The 15,024-nt window shown below is 50.6% G+C and overlaps 1 protein-coding gene across 2 annotated transcripts in view; it reads left to right on the top strand.

The window, feature by feature from the left end:
• Nucleotides 1-240: 240 nt before the first annotated feature.
• ACAN (aggrecan) overlaps nt 241-15,024 on the top strand; it is a 29,132-nt gene continuing 14,348 nt past the window's right edge. For both annotated transcript variants that reach the window (XM_072870354.1, XM_072870355.1), the window contains exons 1-15: nt 241-310; nt 862-1,233; nt 2,549-2,723; nt 3,853-3,980; nt 4,588-4,881; nt 6,616-7,140; nt 7,672-7,846; nt 8,286-8,413; nt 8,535-8,828; nt 8,991-9,185; nt 9,897-10,610; nt 10,809-12,050; nt 12,168-12,660; nt 12,901-13,080; nt 13,201-13,877. In XM_072870354.1, the coding sequence (XP_072726455.1) occupies nt 241-310; nt 862-1,233; nt 2,549-2,723; nt 3,853-3,980; nt 4,588-4,881; nt 6,616-7,140; nt 7,672-7,846; nt 8,286-8,413; nt 8,535-8,828; nt 8,991-9,185; nt 9,897-10,610; nt 10,809-12,050; nt 12,168-12,660; nt 12,901-13,080; nt 13,201-13,877 (5,662 nt within the window). The remainder of the gene's footprint in view (nt 311-861; nt 1,234-2,548; nt 2,724-3,852; nt 3,981-4,587; nt 4,882-6,615; nt 7,141-7,671; nt 7,847-8,285; nt 8,414-8,534; nt 8,829-8,990; nt 9,186-9,896; nt 10,611-10,808; nt 12,051-12,167; nt 12,661-12,900; nt 13,081-13,200; nt 13,878-15,024) is intronic.

Raw genomic sequence — 15,024 nt, forward strand, 5'->3', positions numbered from 1 at the left:
GTTGTACATAGCAAAGCATCTTATTTATTTGTCTCAGGGACTCATTTTCTGAAGCAAGAGGCACTTTGAGACAGCGTCCTTCCCCAAGGACCAGCTTTCACTGCCAGCCACATGTAGGAGGCTTAAGGGGCAGCTGAAAGCACTGCACTGCCCCGCAGCAGCATCCGCAGCACTCGGCTCCCTGTGAACATAGAGCTGTCATAAATCCTTTCTCCCTGTGTTGTTTCTTGCAGGTAAACTATGACCACTTTACTATTAGTGTTTGTGTGTTTGCGAGTCATCGCCGCAGCCGTCTCTGTGGAGCTCTCAGGTACGTGCCCCAGGGTGCGGGAAAGCGGGGCTGAGCAATGTGCTGCACGCTGGTCCCATCCCCAAGTGTGGGCAGCTGCCAGAAATAATTGTACCCAAGATCTGCTCTGTGTACACACAGGGCTCTTCTCTCTGGATGGCTGCTGTGCCATATCCTGTCACTGTTCTTGTGCTTGGGGAGACAGGGAGATAGCTCCAGGCAAATGCAGATTTATGGGGAAACCAAGGGAATTTCAGCATTCCCCTTTCTTAAACCCTATCAGATGTGATCTCGTATCATGGGCAGCAGCTACACTGCAGTAGAGCCCTTCATTCCCTTCATTCCCACATCCAGCACTGGTCCAAATCCCAAAAGCAACCATGGCGCAAGGGTCATGGTTGTAACTTCCATTTTGCAAGTTATTTTCAGCAGACTAAACCAAAAAGGGTATGTCTGAATATGTGGGTACAGGTTTACAAAGCAGATATAGGCATTGGAGCATATAGAAGCACTGGATATTTCGGATTAAATGCGTTATTGATGTAACCATTGTTTTGTCTGGGAACTGGCAGACAGTAGTGATGGCCTGGAAGTGAAGATACCTGAACAGTCTCCCCTGCGTGTTGTCCTGGGAAGCTCCCTGAACATCCCCTGTTACTTCAACATCCCAGAGGAACAGGACACCAGTGCTCTGCTGAACCCACGGATCAAATGGAGCAAACTCTCAAATGGGACCGAAGTTGTCTTGCTAGTGGCCACTGGTGGGAAAATCCGGCTCAACACAGAGTACAGGGAGGCGATCTCTTTGCCTAACTACCCCGCCATCCCCACCGATGCCACCTTGGAAATCAAGGCACTGAGATCCAACCACACTGGGATTTATCGCTGTGAAGTGATGTACGGGATTGAGGACAGACAAGACACAATAGAGGTCCTAGTGAAAGGTGAGATCCTGCCCTGGCTCTTTCCTCTCAAGATCTTGCTGCCTGACCTGGGCAGAAGAGAGGAAGAAATATATGAGCAGAGGAGGGACTGCTCTCCCCATAGGCATTAACCTTTTCGGTCAGGTCACAGATAAGGCCATGGGCAGGTGAGCAGAATCCATGGGCCAGGCATTTATTTTAGCAGGCTAGGACCAGACTAAACAAACCAGTAAAATTACTCATGGCAGAATATATGGCAATAAAATGACTCTTCTGGCAGAAGGTGAGTTACAGAGACAGCAAGGCGACATCCTTGGCAGGAGGTGGTACTGGATACGCTGGGCTATTGCTCAGAAGGGTGAAGCTGGAACAAGGCCATTATAAGACCTTTTATTTCTTCCGAACATTTTAGGAGATGGGATGCCCTCAGCTGGAGAATTGGTCTGTTCTGGAAAAACTTTCCCCATCGTCTTGCAGAGCCCATCCTAGTAATAGGTGGATAACGTAACAAAAGTTTCCCACAATCCTTATCTTTATCTTGGTTTTTGCTTTCAGTGTAGGACAGAAAGACAGTTTTTACTACAACAGTTAACCAGCAGGTTTCTGCTGCTCACATGCACTGGAGTACATGTCTGACATTGGAGGCTGGGAGCCCCCTCATTACCTCCTGGTGAATTATCCACTTGACCTAAAGCCTGCTCATGCCAGACCAGGGTGTACCGATAGCCATCCTTTATAAAGATCCCTGTTCATAAAAAATATATGACTTAGATATGTTTGCAGCAGCAGCAGATGTGGAGATTTTAAGTATATTTGCCTCTTGTTATTGTGTCCTGGGTGTTTGTACAGTGATTGATGCTCCGCACCCTTGGTCCTGAGCAGGACCTTGGGAGGTGGCAGCTTTAAACCTGCACAGCAGCACGATCCCTGCTCTGCCCCACTGGCTGATTTCTGAACTGTGCTTTTAAAACACTGCACAGAGCTGTATCAGGAAAGTATTTAGTCCTTCTGACAGTGATATAGCTCTGTGTTCTGGGCGATGGGTTTCTTCCCACTGTTCACACTACTATTCAGGTACTGGCTTTTAATGCACTATGACTTTGTTACAGCACCATGGGAGACCAGTCACTGTCCTAGATCACCAATGTGCTCTGCAAGGTCCTGTGAAAGGAGCCCATCAATTCACCCTTGGCTTGAGATTCTCAAATTAGCAGAAATAGTTCATTGTTTCTAGTTGACATGTAGTATCTGTTCTTTGAATCCCTAACTTCTTTGGAAGGAAAGGGGCTGGTTGCTCTCTAGCAGACATGTGACTGATGGCCATTGTGTTTTCCAGGCATCGTATTCCACTACAGAGCAATCTCCACAAGGTACACCTTGAACTTCGAGAAAGCAAAGCAGGCCTGTATCCAGAACAGCGCTGTCATTGCTACTCCCGAGCAGCTGCAAGCTGCCTATGAGGATGGGTACGAGCAGTGTGATGCTGGCTGGCTGGCTGATCAGACTGTCAGGTAATGAGCAGTGGAGGAGAAAGGGAAGCCACAGCAGGGTCGTTAGGGAAGGGCTTCTGTATTGAAGCCACCGACTGAAAATGGTTGAGAAACAGTTGCTAAATAGCAGCTGTTGTAATTGCTGGTGTGCAGAAAGAGGCGGTGGATTGAAAGCCATTCTCTGCTGGGGGGGAATCTATAGTAGGAAAGCAGAGTGACCACTGTCCTCCTCAGCTGCTGGTGACAGCTGAGTGGACAATGGCTTAATCCTGATCCTTCATCCTCCCTGAACAAAACAGATGCTATGGCAAGGTGCACAAGTGTGGCTCAGCTGTACCTAGCTGTGCATCCCTGTCGTGGTTTAGCCCCAGCCAGCAACTAAGCACCACGCAGCCGCTCGCTCACTCCCCCCTGGTGGGATGGGGGAGAGAATCAGAAGAGCAAAAGTAAGAAAACTCGAGGGTTGAGATAAAGACAGTTTAATAGGGAAAGCAAAAGCCGCGCACGCAAGCAAAGCAAAGCAAGGAATTCCTTCACTACTTCCCATGGGCAGGCAGGTGTTCAGCCATCTCCAGGAAAGCAGGGCTCCATCATGCATAATGGTTACTTGGGAAGACAAACGCCATCACTCCAAATGTCCCCCCTTCCTTCTTCTTCCCCAGCTTTATATACTGAGCATTACGTCATGTGGTATGGAATAGCCCTTTGGTCAGTTTGGATCAACTATCCTGGCTGTGTCCCCTCCCAGCTTCTTCTGCACCTGGCAGAGCACGGGAAGCTGAAAAGTCCTTGGCTAGTGCAGCAACAACTAAAACATCTCTGTATTATCAACGCTGTTTTCAGCACAAATCCAAAACATAGCCCCATACCAGCCACTCTAAAGAAAATTAACTCAACCTCAGCTGAAACCAGGACAATCCCCCACCAGGGAGGCACCTTGGCCTGACGTCTTTGGCCAGTGCTCCCAGGCACCTGTTGTGCTCAGGACCATCAGAGGGAGGGCAGGACAGTAGATCATCCTTCCCCTTCCCTATAACCCAGGAAAAGACATAAATCATCACACTGCACAGTGCTCTGCAGCCCTCTCCCAGCCTCGCAGCAGCTGCCAGGGTCCTGCCCTGCCAGTCCTTATGCACCCTCTCTTCCCCAGGTACCCCATCCACTGGCCCCGGGAGCGCTGCTACGGCGACAAGGATGAATTTCCAGGAGTGAGGACCTACGGTGTCCGGGAGCCAGATGAAACCTATGATGTTTACTGTTATGCAGAGCAAATGCAAGGTGATTTGGGGCTTTTATGTTTACGAGGTGCAGAAGCAGCCAAAGCTCTGATCATGCCTAGACTGGACAACTGTAAATACAGAGGCAAAGGGCCTAGAGGCAAGACAGGTTAAAGATGGAAAAGCACATACCCCAGCAAGGCCAGATATTCTCTACAGTCTCTTTGTTAGATCTTGGACAATTTTAATGTCAAATGACTAATGCATTACAGAGGGTGGAGTCCGTCTAACCTCCACCAGAGTCCATGCCATCCTGCGTGTCTCTGGTCACCCATTTGAGGGTGTGACATTCAGAGGTGTCCATCACCCATGCTTGTGGCAGGGATCCATTGAAATGTTCAGCACATCAGAACTGAAAATGTCCTTTATCTTCCTCCTGCCCTGTGGCTCCAGCTAGTTTGGTATGTTTTGCTCCAGTCTGTATTCAGTCTGAAAGGCTCCCTTTCTTCTGGTCTTTGTAGACAGTCACCAACATGGGGTTGCAGTTCAGCTATAATACACAGGCCTTTTCATGTTATCCAGACTCTCAGGAATGGGAAAGGGAAAGAAAGGGAATTGGGATTAAATTCTACAGGTAATTCCTGTGCTAATGGATGGTGTGATTGCAGGTAAAGTCTTCTATGCCACCGCCCCCGAGAAGTTCACCTTCCAAGAAGCTTTCGACAAATGCCGCAGTTTGGGAGCCCGTTTGGCCACCACAGGGGAGCTGTACTTGGCCTGGAAGGATGGCATGGACATGTGCAGTGCAGGCTGGCTGGCCGATCGCAGCGTCCGCTACCCCATTTCCAGAGCACGGCCCAACTGCGGAGGAAACCTGGTGGGCGTGCGGACAGTGTACCTGTACATCAACCAAACGGGGTACCCTCACCCCCACTCTCGCTACGATGCCATCTGCTATAGTGGTGAGTGCATCGGAGCTGTAGGACTAAGCAATGTGACACATCAGCAAGCAGGAGCTCCCTGGCCAGAGCTAACCTCTTGCTTCTTTATTTTGGTTTTTTTTTTAAGCCGGGGGAAAAGCAGGTTTGGCAAAGGACTTGGTCCCCCGTTCATGTTCAGGTAGGAAGCAGAGTCCAGAAAGAACACGGATGCCTGCCCTGGGAGGGGAGGGGGGCTCTGAGGAGGTGGGTGTAACACAGCCCTCTTCTCTTCAGTCTTCCCACACCTTCCGGATTTGGTAGCTCTCCAGGAGACATGGAGCAGAGCTCAGGTGCTTCATGTACAGGACTTTGAATGCTGAAGATGGAAGAGAAGGAAAAAGAGAACAGATCTGATCCTGAAGATGGGTATAGTGCTGTGATGTGGTACAGAGGCATACCTGAGTTTCCATACTGGGATAAATCAGAGACTGCAGCAGTCTCCAGCAATCAGAAATGGGGCAAAATTGCACCTAGGAGGTGGAGAGCATCCCAGCTACTCCCCCTTTCTTCTAATTGTACTCTTCTCCCTGCATCAAGAAGGGGGCAAAGCACAGTGGTATATGGTCTATTCAGGGCAACCAGAGGCTAAGATTCAAATAGGATTGCCATCTTTAAAAAAATAATAACAATATTTTAAAATATGTTTTGAAATCCTTTTGATACAGACCTGTTGTGCCCAGACGCGTGCATGATCAGTGTGTCAGGAGGCCCTGTAAAACCTCCCAGGCCCCTTGGAGTTATCCAGCTATGTGGCCAAGACTGGTCCACCAAGCCACAGCCTTCTGGTTACCTCAGGGTGTGCATCTGAAACTGCTGAGTACAGCCAGTCCTTGTCTGAGCATCTATCTCTAATTCTCTGAATCACTTGAGGTCTGACAGGTACTGGCTAAAATGAAGTAGCAGGAAAATGGAATTGGAAATAAATAAAGCAGGGAAAGCAGTATCAGGGGAAAAGCCTGACAGTGTCTCATTATCTCTCCCTCCCCAGCCGAGACCTGCCTTCCTGCATATCCAAGATGTCCCATCCCTCCCTCACCTGCCCAGTTCTATTTGACGCTGCTCTTTAAACCACCATCCTTGCTGTAGGTTGACCTGATCAGTGGCACGTTAAGCATGTTCTCCTACACCCAAGGGATGTGACTTGAGCAGAAAAGTGATCTGGGAGGGGAAAGGTGGGAGTTGTTTGAACGTATTTGGTACAGCAAGTGGCCTTGGCTGTCCTGGTGATGGGGTTAGCATGCTTATATGTGATGAGCTCTTAAGCCATCGCCTGGGCAGAGCAGAAGGAGATAGTGATCCTGGTGAGACTTCACGCATTGAGTGTGAGGATCCAGTTGTCTTTCTCCCACGGCTCAGACGTGCTGTGGAGGTTATCCAAGCTCCCCTACTTCCCTCTGGCCACCTTAAATTCCTTGCAGCAGGCACTAGAGGTCAGTGCAGACTTGGATATGGGCAAGGTGTTCCCGGGAAGGAGAGCTGGGAGGAGAGCGGGAAAAGTCCTCTCCGATTTACCGGCTGTGGTACCCTCCGTGCTGAGGTGTTGTAGAGAGCCATTGTGGAGGAAGGAAAACCATTTCTTTTACCAGACCGCCATGATTTCCCTGCTCATGTCAGAGCCAGCAAACACCCAGCTTCTTCTTGGAGGCAGCACCAGCGCAGTACACCTTGCTGGACTGACCATGTCCTCTCTGATTCCTGCTTTGTCTTCTGATGTAGGGGACGACGTTGAGACTCTGGTCCCAGGGCAGTTCATCGACGAGACGGGAAGCGAGCTGGGCAGCGCCTTCACTGTCCAGACCGTCACCCAGACTGAAGTGGAGCTACCTCTGCCACGGAACGCCACGGAGGAGGAGGCCCGTGGCAGCATCGCCACCCTGGAGCCCATGGAGATCACACCCACCGCCACCGAGCTGTACGAGGGCTTCACCGTCCTGCCCGATCTCTTCGCCACTGGTGTCACGATAGAGACGGCTGCCCCAGAGGAGGAGAACGTGACCAGGGAGGATGTCACAGGGGTGTGGGCTGTACCTGAAGAGGTCACCACCATAGCCTTAGGCTATGCCCTCACCACTGCCCTCACCACTGAAACGGCAGAGGTGAGCTCGGTGGAAGAGGCCATGGGGGTTACTGCAACACCAGGACTAGAGTCTGCCTCGGCGTTCACAGTGGAAGATCAGCTCGTGCGAGTGACAGCAGTCCCCGGTGTTGATCTCCTCCCCAAGCAGCCCATCTCCCCCACAGGTAAGTCACCAGGACTCCGAGAAGCCTGACGATCAGTTTCTCCTAGAGGAGTAACTATTACTCTCCTAGAGTAACCATTCAGCTGAAAACAGTGTGAGCTTCTGCCACCGCAGTAGGCATCCAGGTCCCTGGAGGTGTGCAGGCCTGTTTGGGGTCGGGGACAGGCAGAGTGCCTCCACTACAGTAGGACGGGAGAGGTGAGGAAGAGGCTGTGGGCCACGCAATTGTGTGCTGAAAAGGACTCAGCTGGCTGATGCTTGGGGCTGCCGTGGTCACACTCTGCACTCCCATGTGCATCTGGGTCCAGGGAAGGGGAAAGTCAATGTAGGAAGATCCTAGAGGAGGGCTAAAGAGATCCCCTGAACATCACCCTCGATGGCAGTGGAGCTCAATGAATGAGTCATCTCCATCAAAGCAGGTTTGACAGGCACTGGTCCTTGCACCGTCATTGGGAAGACCCTTTCTGGCCACGCATCTTGGTGGAGGGGAGTTCCTGTATCTGCTGTCTCACCATGGCTTCTCTTCCCCCAGGTGTGGTGTTTCACTACCGTGCTGCCACCAGCAGATATGCCTTCTCCTTCGTCCAAGCCCAGCAGGCCTGCCTGGAGAACAACGCAGTTATCGCCACTCCCGAACAGCTCCAGGCTGCCTACGAGGCTGGCTTTGACCAGTGTGATGCTGGCTGGCTGCGGGACCAGACAGTCAGGTAAAACTATATTGACATGAGGAAGACACCTCTCAAAATGACTATTCAGCCACAAAATTGAGGCTTTACTCTGGTCTGTCCTGCTGCTCCGCTCATCAGCATCTAAAGCTTTCCTGACCTAAGGTTGTCTCCAGGCCATGATATCTAGTGGCCAATAGACCTATTCTTCTCAACCTGTCCTACCTCTTTCCTAACCCATGCATACATCCTGCAGTGGTGAGCTCCACAGTATACTGACATGTAGGAAAAGTGGAGGAAAATTAGTAGTCGTTGCCCCAAGTTGTAAGTGCAGATTAAACTCGTTTCCAAGTCACACTGGGGTCTTTGAGCACCTCTGACAGTGAAGTGTTCGTGTCCTGCTTCCAAGTACATCAAGGTTCTTCAGTCCTGGGTACGTAGGGCTGACCTTGGGTTACCACTTCTCTTCCTCTTTTGATAGGTATCCCATTGTGAATCCCCGAAGTAACTGTGTAGGAGACAAAGAAAGCTCTCCGGGTGTGCGGTCGTACGGCATGCGCCCGGCCTCAGAGACCTACGATGTGTACTGCTACATCGACAGGCTCAAGGGTACGTTCTCCCCCTTCCTCTGGGCATGGCTGTGGAGCAAAGACATGCTTCACACCTCCACGTCTGCATGTGCATGGGTGGGGTGCAGGAACTCACGCCTGTTTTCTCTCCCATCCCTCAGGTGAGGTGTTCTTCGCAACCCAGCCAGAGCAGTTCACCTTCCCAGAAGCTCAGCAGTACTGTGAGAGCCAAAACGCCACACTGGCCTCTGTTGGCCAACTCCATGCCGCCTGGAAGCAGGGCTTGGACAGATGCTATGCTGGCTGGTTAGCTGATGGCAGCCTCCGCTATCCCATCGTGAGCCCCCGTCCCGCCTGCGGGGGGGACGCGCCTGGCGTGAGAACCGTCTACCAGCACTACAACCAGACGGGCTTTCCTGACCCACTGTCCCGGCACCATGCCTTCTGCTTCAGAGGTACCCTCCCACCCTTTGTGGGGCGTGTAGATCGGTCTCCTCGGGGAAAGGGTTTTCACGAGGGAGGTTGGGCACATCGGGGTGCCAGTTTGGGCAAAGCACTTCACCGGCATCTTGGACTGTGAATTTTTGGGAACTTCCTCCAATACCTTTTTGTTCCAGCTCTGCCACCTGCGGAGGAGGAGGGGGTCACCTCGTTCTTTGAAGAAGATGTGCTGGCAACCCAAGTGATCCCTGGAGTGGAGGGGGTACCCTCCGGGGAGGAGGCGACCGTGGAGACGGAGTTTGCCACTCAACCTGAGAATCAGACAGCCTGGGGGACAGAGGTCTTTCCAACTGATGTGTCGCTGCTCTCAGGTGGGTCAGAGTTTCCCTGTCTCCTGGGTCGCGCTTGGCTGGTGTTGTAGGGTTGGGACACTCCCAAAATAAATGGGTTGTGTCTTTGCTGAAGGAGACTCCCTCTAAATCCAGACAATTATCACCGTATTAGGAAAGTCTGAGGCTGTGCCCACAGGTACCACAGGAAGAGCAGCTACACATGTATATTATTGAACTTTTGTCTAGGACTGAACTAAATGACCAGCCAACCTGCCATGCTGCAGACCAGCACACACAGCATTGCCAGAGCACCTTACAAAATATGTTGTTGTGTATCCAGGATGGGGAAGGCAGGCTAGAAACAGATCTCAGACTATGCCTTCCAGGGAGGACAGAGCTGCAGTGTGGTCAGAGCAGCACCAAACTTTCTCTCTTCTACGTGTTACCTCAGAGGAAGCAGTAGCTTGATTTTGGCACCTGGGAATTGGTGTCACTGTTGCCATCATCCCATGTCAGAAGATTATACATTCTGTCAGTTTCCCAGAGATATATAATTTACAGTTGTTTAAGATATAATGTTCATTAAAAAATATGAAAGGACCAAATGATTTCTGCAAGCACTTTGTGCCTTTATCCCAAAGGTATCGTTTTGGAGGTAAAGTCAATCAGGAAATTGTTAATAGCTTCTTTAAAACAATTTTGTAAATAATTTTCCGCTCTCTCTCTCTTTGTTCACCCTTTCTTTTTCAGTGAGTCCATCTGCTTTTCCTCCAGCTACTGTAATACTAGAGGAAACAAGTACCGATGCTTCCATCAGCGAAGTGTCAGGGGAGGTGACTGAGTCTGGAGAACATCAAGTCAGTGGTGAATCTTCAGCATCCGGGTGGATATCTGGAGTCACAGATACAAGTGGAGAACCGACTTCTGGAGTTTTTGAACTTAGTGGAGAACACTCAGGGATTGGAGAAAGTGGATTACCATCGGTAGACCTGCATACCAGTGGCTTTCTACCTGGAGAAAGTGGGCTACCCTCAGGGGACCTGAGTGGGGTGCCTTCTGGCACTGTTGACATCAGTGGCTTACCTTCTGCAGAGGAAGACGTATCAGTGTCTACTTCAAGGATACCGGAAATTAGTGGGATGCCATCTGGAGTGGAAAGCAGTGGGCTGCCTTCTGGATTTAGTGGAGAAATCTCTGGCACTGAGCTAGTCAGTGGCGTGTCGTCTGGAGAGGAAAGTGGACTCACCTCTGGTTTTCCTACCGTCTCTCTTGTGGATACTACATTGGTGGAAGTTGTCACAACAGCGCCAGAACGGCGAGAGGAGGGAAAAGGATCCATTGGAGTCAGCGGTGAAGGAGATCTGTCAGGGTTCCCATCCACTGAGTGGGACACCAGTGGCAGAGCCCAAGGGTTACCCTCAGGAACCGAGCTCAGCGGGGAGCCTTCTGGAGTGCCAGAGTTCAGTGGGGAGCCCTCTGGAGAGCCTCAGCTCAGCGGGGAGCCTTCTGGGGTGCTGGAGCTCAGCGGGGAGCCCTCTGGAGAGCCTCAGCTCAGTGGGGAGCCTTCTGGGGTGCCGGAGCTCAGCGGGGAGCCCTCTGGAGAGCCTCAGCTCAGCGGAGAGCCTTCTGGGATGCCTGAGCTCAGTGGGGGGCCCTCTGGAGAGCCTCAGCTCAGCGGGGAGCCTTCTGGGGTGCCGGAGCTCAGCGGGGAGCCCTCCGGAGAGCCTCAGCTCAGCGGGGAGCCTTCTGGGGTGCCCGAGCTCAGTGGGGGGCCCTCTGGAGAGCCTGAGCTCAGCGGGGAACCTTCTGGGGTGCCCGAGCTCAGCAGAGAGCCCTCCAGAGGGCCTGAGCACAGTGGATTGCCCTCAGGACTGGATGTCAGTGGAGAACCATCTGGAACACATGAGGTCAGTGGCCTGGTGGACCTAAGTGGCCTTCCTTCTGGTATTGATGGAAGCGGTGAGGCCTCAGGCATTACCTTTGTAGATGCCAGTTTCGAGGAAGTGACAACAACCCCCTCAATTACGGGAGCAGAAGCGAAAGAGATTTTGGAAATCAGTGGATTGCCTTCAGGAGGTGAAGATTCATCAGGCATGGTATCTGGGAGTTTAGACATCAGTGGTGAGCCTTCTGGGCATGTAGACTTTGGTGGGAGTGTTTCTGGAGTGCTCGAGATGAGCGGACACCCGAGTGGAGTGACTGACAGCAGTGGAGAAGTCTCTGGAGATTATGTCACCAGTGGCCTACTGTCTGGAGAGGAAAGTGGACTCACCTCTGGCTTTCCCACAGTCTCTCTTGTGGATACCACTTTGGTGGAAGTTGTAACACAGACGTCAGTTGCACAAGAGGTGGGAGAAGGGCCATCCGGGATGATAGAAATCAGTGGATTTCCTTCTGGAGACAGAGGACTATCCGGAGAAGGGTCTGGAGCTGTGGAGACTAGTGGGTTTCCTTCAGCAACAGGAGACTTCAGTGGACAGCCATCCGGGATCCCGTACGTCAGTGGAGACATTTCTGGAGCCACAGATCTAAGTGGACAATCTTCAGCAGTGACTGATATTAGTGGGGAGGCCTCAGGGCTTCCAGAAGTCACTTTAGTCACTTCTGATTTAGTAGAAGTTGTGACAAGACCAACAGTATCACAGGAACTGGGTGGGGAAACAGCTGTCACATTTCCCTACGGTTTTGGGCCAAGTGGTGAGGCCTCTTCATCTGGTGAACTAAGTGGGGAAACATCTGCATTGCCAGAAAGTGGTATAGAAACATCAACAGCTTATGAAATCAGCAGTGAAACATCTGCATTTCCTGAAACTAGTATAGAAACATCCACAATTCAAGAAATCAGTGGGGAAACATCTGCATTTCCTGAAGCTAGTGTAGAAACATCCACAATTCATGAAATCAGTGGGGAGACATCTGCATTTCCTGAATTTAGCATAGAAACATCAACAATTCAAGAAATCAGTGGAGAAACATCTGCATTTCCTGAATTTAGCATACAAACATCCACAAGTCAAGAAGCCCGGGGTGAAACATCTGGCTATCCTGAAATTAGCATAGAAACATCCACAATTCAAGAAGTAAGTGGGGAAACCTCTGCATTTCCTGAAAGTAGCACAGAAACGTCCACAATACAAGAAATCAGTGGGGAAACATCTGCATTTCCTGAAATTACAATAGAAACATCCACCATTCAAGACATCAGTGGGGAAACATCTGCATTTCCTGAAATCAGAATGGAAACATTCACAAGTCAGGAGGCCAGGGGTGAAACATCTGGCTATCCTGAAATTAGCATAGAAACATCCACAGTCCATGAAACCAGTGGAGAAACATCTGCCTTTCCTGAAATCAGCATAGAAACTTCAACAGTCCACGAAATCAGTGGAGAAACATCTGCCTTTCCTGAAATTAGCATAGAAACTTCCACAGTCCATGAAATTAGTGGGGAAAGTTCTGCATTTCCTGAAATTAGAATAGAAACATCCACAAACCAAGAAGCCAGGGGTGAAACATCTGGCTATCCTGAAATTAGCATAGAAACATCCACAGTCCATGAAACCAGTGGGGAAGCATCTGCATTTCCCGAAATCAGCATAGAAACTTCAACGGTCCATGAGATCAGTGGAGAAACGTCTGCCTTTCCTGAAATTAGCATAGAAACTTCAACGGTCCACGAAATCAGTGGGGAAACGTCTGCCTTTCCTGAAATTAGCATAGAAACTTCAACAGTCCACGAAATCAGTGGGGAAACATCTGCATTTCCTGAAATTAGCATAGAAACTTCAACAGTCCACGAAATCAGTGGGGAAACATCTGCATTTCCTGAAATTAGCATAGAAACTTCGACAGTCCACGAAATCAGTGGGGAAACATCTGCATTTCCTGAAATTAGAATAGAAACATCCACAAGTCAAGAAGCCCGGGGTGAAACATCTGCCTTTCCTGAGATTAGCATAGAAACATCTACAGTCCATGAAATCAGTGGGGAAACATCTGCATTCCCTGAGATTAGCACAGAAACACCAACAAGTCAAGAAGCCCGGGGTGAAACATCTGCCTTTCCTGAGATTAGCATAGAAACATCTACAGTCCATGAAATCAGTGGGGAAACATCTGCATTCCCTGAGATTAGCACAGAAACACCAACAAGTCAAGAAGCCAGGGGTGAAACATCTGCCTATCCCGAAACTAGCATAGAAACATCCACAGTTCAAGAATTAAGTGGGGAAACTTCTGCATTTCCTGAAATTAGAATAGAAACATCCACAAGTCAAGAAGCCCAGGGTGAAACATCTGCATTTCCTGAGATTAGCGTAGAAACATCCACAGTCCATGAAACCAGTGTAGAAGCATCTGCATTGCCTGCTGTTAACATTGAAACAGCTGCCACATCTTTGGCCAGTGGTGAGCCCTCTGGTGCTCCAGAGGAGAAGGAAATTCCTGACACAACATCTGGAGCTGTGACTCACTCGATCGCAGGCATTTCAGGGGAAACCTCTGTCCCAGACGTTGTAATTACTACCAGTACGCCAGATGTTGAACCAACACAGGGACCCAGGAACCATGAAGAGGCTCAGCTCGAAATAGAGCCCTCCCCTCCCGCAGTGTCAGGACAAGAGACAGAGACAGCTGTTGTTCTAGACAATCCCCATCTGCTGGCCACCGCTACTGCTGCCCTGCCCCAAGTCTCACAAGAAGCAATAGACGCACTAGGACCCACTACAGAAGGTACTGTGTCTTCTCATATGGCAGGGAACACGCTATGGAGGGGAAGGGAGGGAGGAGGCATAGCTGTCACATTTTGCTTCTTCTACAGCAGAGAACATTAACATGGAAGCAGGCTTGAGCGAAATATTACTGTGGTGGGAAGCCATAAACATGTGGGGTTTTCCAGAGGTTGTGTTCCGTAGCTTCTGTCTTAACAAATGATAGTCTGTGTTTGGGCAGGTAATGCAATTATCCAGCCAGCCTAACCACATTCCCAGAAGCCTCCTGGACCTCCCTCCTGCCTGCCCACAGCAATTACATGTCCCTGGGAAGAGCAGCAGAGGACCAGTTCAAGGGAAGCGCCAGGAGATGCATGTCTGGCCTTCCCCCACTACACCATAGCAGTAGGCATCGTTCGCTCCTCTGAACTGCTGTTCCTGGTGGACATGGCTGCACCCCAGCCGTGACGAGCAGCCTGGTGGAGCTGGCACCTGCCAGGAACATGGTGGGGGCATCGTTTCCTTGTGCCCCCCAGGGTACCCAAGTGATCGCTGCGACGTAGGTGAGCTCTCCCCTCTGTGCTGCCGGAGGTGGGGGCTCGGAAAAGAGTATTCTGTGAATGGTCATTGAGAGCCACTGTGACCATGCTCCTGAGTGTGACATAGCTGGGGAACGCACTAGGGCATTCACCCCCCCTCTGAAATTGCTCTTAGCCATTGAGATAATCTAGAGAAAACAACAATTTTTTCTTCTCATGTGGAAACAAGAGCAAAGACGGCTCCACCCGCCAGAGACTTCCACCCTGGCTAGTGGATGCAGCTGAGAAGTTGGATAAGACAGGCTGCAAGTCTCTGTCCTGTTTTGTTTCTCTTTCTGTGATGTGTTGACTTGCTGCCTGTATCCCTGAGTGTTTCATAGCACTTGCTCTGGAGTGGGAGGCGGGCCATCAGCAGCTTTGCAGTGCTGAGGGGTAAGAGGCAAAGCAAGACAGCTGGGGACAAAAATCTCTGGTCTCAGCATCATCTGTGCTGAGTGCAGTGTTTGCATTGGGCAGACTGCTCCAGTCCCTTTGGCACAGAGTGTGGGTGCTCTCTGGTCTGTGTCTCATGCTGCTCTCTGCAGCTAGAATGGGCTAAATGTGTGAGACGATGCTCAGAGCATCGCTACC

This window comes from Ciconia boyciana, chromosome 8, assembly GCF_034638445.1.
Source record: "Ciconia boyciana chromosome 8, ASM3463844v1, whole genome shotgun sequence".
NCBI classification, from domain to species: Eukaryota; Metazoa; Chordata; class Aves; order Ciconiiformes; family Ciconiidae; genus Ciconia; species Ciconia boyciana.